This window comes from Nestor notabilis, unplaced genomic scaffold (assembly GCF_000696875.1).
Source record: "Nestor notabilis isolate BGI_N333 unplaced genomic scaffold, ASM69687v1 scaffold6174, whole genome shotgun sequence".
In the NCBI taxonomy this organism is placed as follows: Eukaryota; Metazoa; Chordata; class Aves; order Psittaciformes; family Psittacidae; genus Nestor; species Nestor notabilis.
In genome coordinates this window covers 104,918-106,299 of record NW_009925067.1, presented here as the reverse complement: position 1 = coordinate 106,299, position 1,382 = coordinate 104,918, and the positions used below count along the sequence as shown (strand labels likewise).

The 1,382-nt window shown below is 44.1% G+C and overlaps 1 protein-coding gene across 1 annotated transcript in view; it reads left to right on the top strand.

The window, feature by feature from the left end:
• Positions 1–8: 8 nt before the first annotated feature.
• Positions 9–1,382, top strand: part of CRKL (v-crk avian sarcoma virus CT10 oncogene homolog-like) — a gene marked incomplete at its 5' end in the record, with an annotated part of 14,145 nt that continues 12,771 nt past the window's right edge. The window contains one exon of the mRNA XM_010012873.1: positions 9–190. Coding sequence (XP_010011175.1) covers positions 9–190 — 182 coding nt within the window. The remainder of the gene's footprint in view (positions 191–1,382) is intronic.

Below are 1,382 nucleotides of genomic sequence, written 5' to 3'. Positions count from 1 at the left end.
CATCCACCTGCCCGGGGGACTATGTGCTCTCGGTGTCCGAGAACTCCCGGGTTTCCCACTACATCATTAACTCCTTGCCTAACCGCCGGTTTAAGATCGGCGACCAGGAGTTTGAGCACCTGCCTGCCCTGCTGGAGTTTTACAAGATCCACTACCTGGACACCACCACCCTCATCGAGCCTGCGCCCAGGTGAGTGCCACCCCGTCCCCCTTCGCCCCACCCCCTGCCATCTTCACCGAGGTGACACAAGGAGGGGACTTTCTTAGTCTAGCCTAATAGCTCCAGCATCTTACAGCACTGAATGTAGGGCCATGCTATATATACTAAGGAAACCATTTGTTTATGGCTCTTGTTTGAAGCTGTTTCTAAGTGGTCCTTCTTCTCTGGATCTTGGTGACCATTACATGTTGCTGTTTCAGTCACATCATCTATATTATGCACTGGGGCTGTCCTTACTGTGTGTGTAGGCAATGTGTGAGTAAAGATACCATGTGCATCTATCTCTACCACTGGCTGTAATTGCCTTGCAAGAGGGTGTGGTCATATATTGTGTCAACCCTTTCTTCTGATATTGACCTGTTTCTAGGATGGCTGAGAAGCTGGTTCGCAAGTCTTCTCAGTGATTGAAGTACAGCCTCTGCGTTTAAGTTGTTGTCTGTCCCTGCATTCACACTGATTACAATAGAACAGGCCTTTATGTGATTAGACTGCTTCACCCTGTGAAGTCAGCTTTAATATATTCTAGGACAGAATTTCCCAAACTTGGACTGGCATTTCCACCCCCAAAAAACATAAAACATTATTTTTCACAGTTTGGTTATGGCACTGTTCATCTATATCTGCATACTCATTCTGTGCACTACATTGAGAAATGTTCTGTAGGAGGATGGGAAAATGTGACTTGGCTATGAGCTCATTCTTTGTCTTGTTCCCACATGGGACATACCTGCAACTTGCATCAGTAAACTGCTTATCAAGAACTCGAGGACATATTCCTTGCTTTTAATTAATAAAGCCTTTCCCAGTATCTTATTTCAAAGCTTTTGGGCTTCTTGCATAGAATTAAGTGAAATAAAAGCCTGAAAAGCAGCAATGCATTAGACAAGGCAATTCAGATTGGTTTGCTTCTAAATTCTGCATTTTAAAATCTAACTGGCTTGTGGACTAGCAGGTTCTTAGAGGGGAAGAATAACTTTGAGGTTTATAGTCATAATTTAAGTTTGGCATAGGCCAGTTCGTAATGACAATCAGTAGCTTCCCAAGTGGTCAAAAAGATTCTGTAAAGCTGTGAGGTGATGGAAGGGATGTGACAGAAAGCACTATCATCAAGAACTCTTGAAGTTGCTGAGAAGTCTTCTAGGTAGTGACTGTGCTGTGGCAG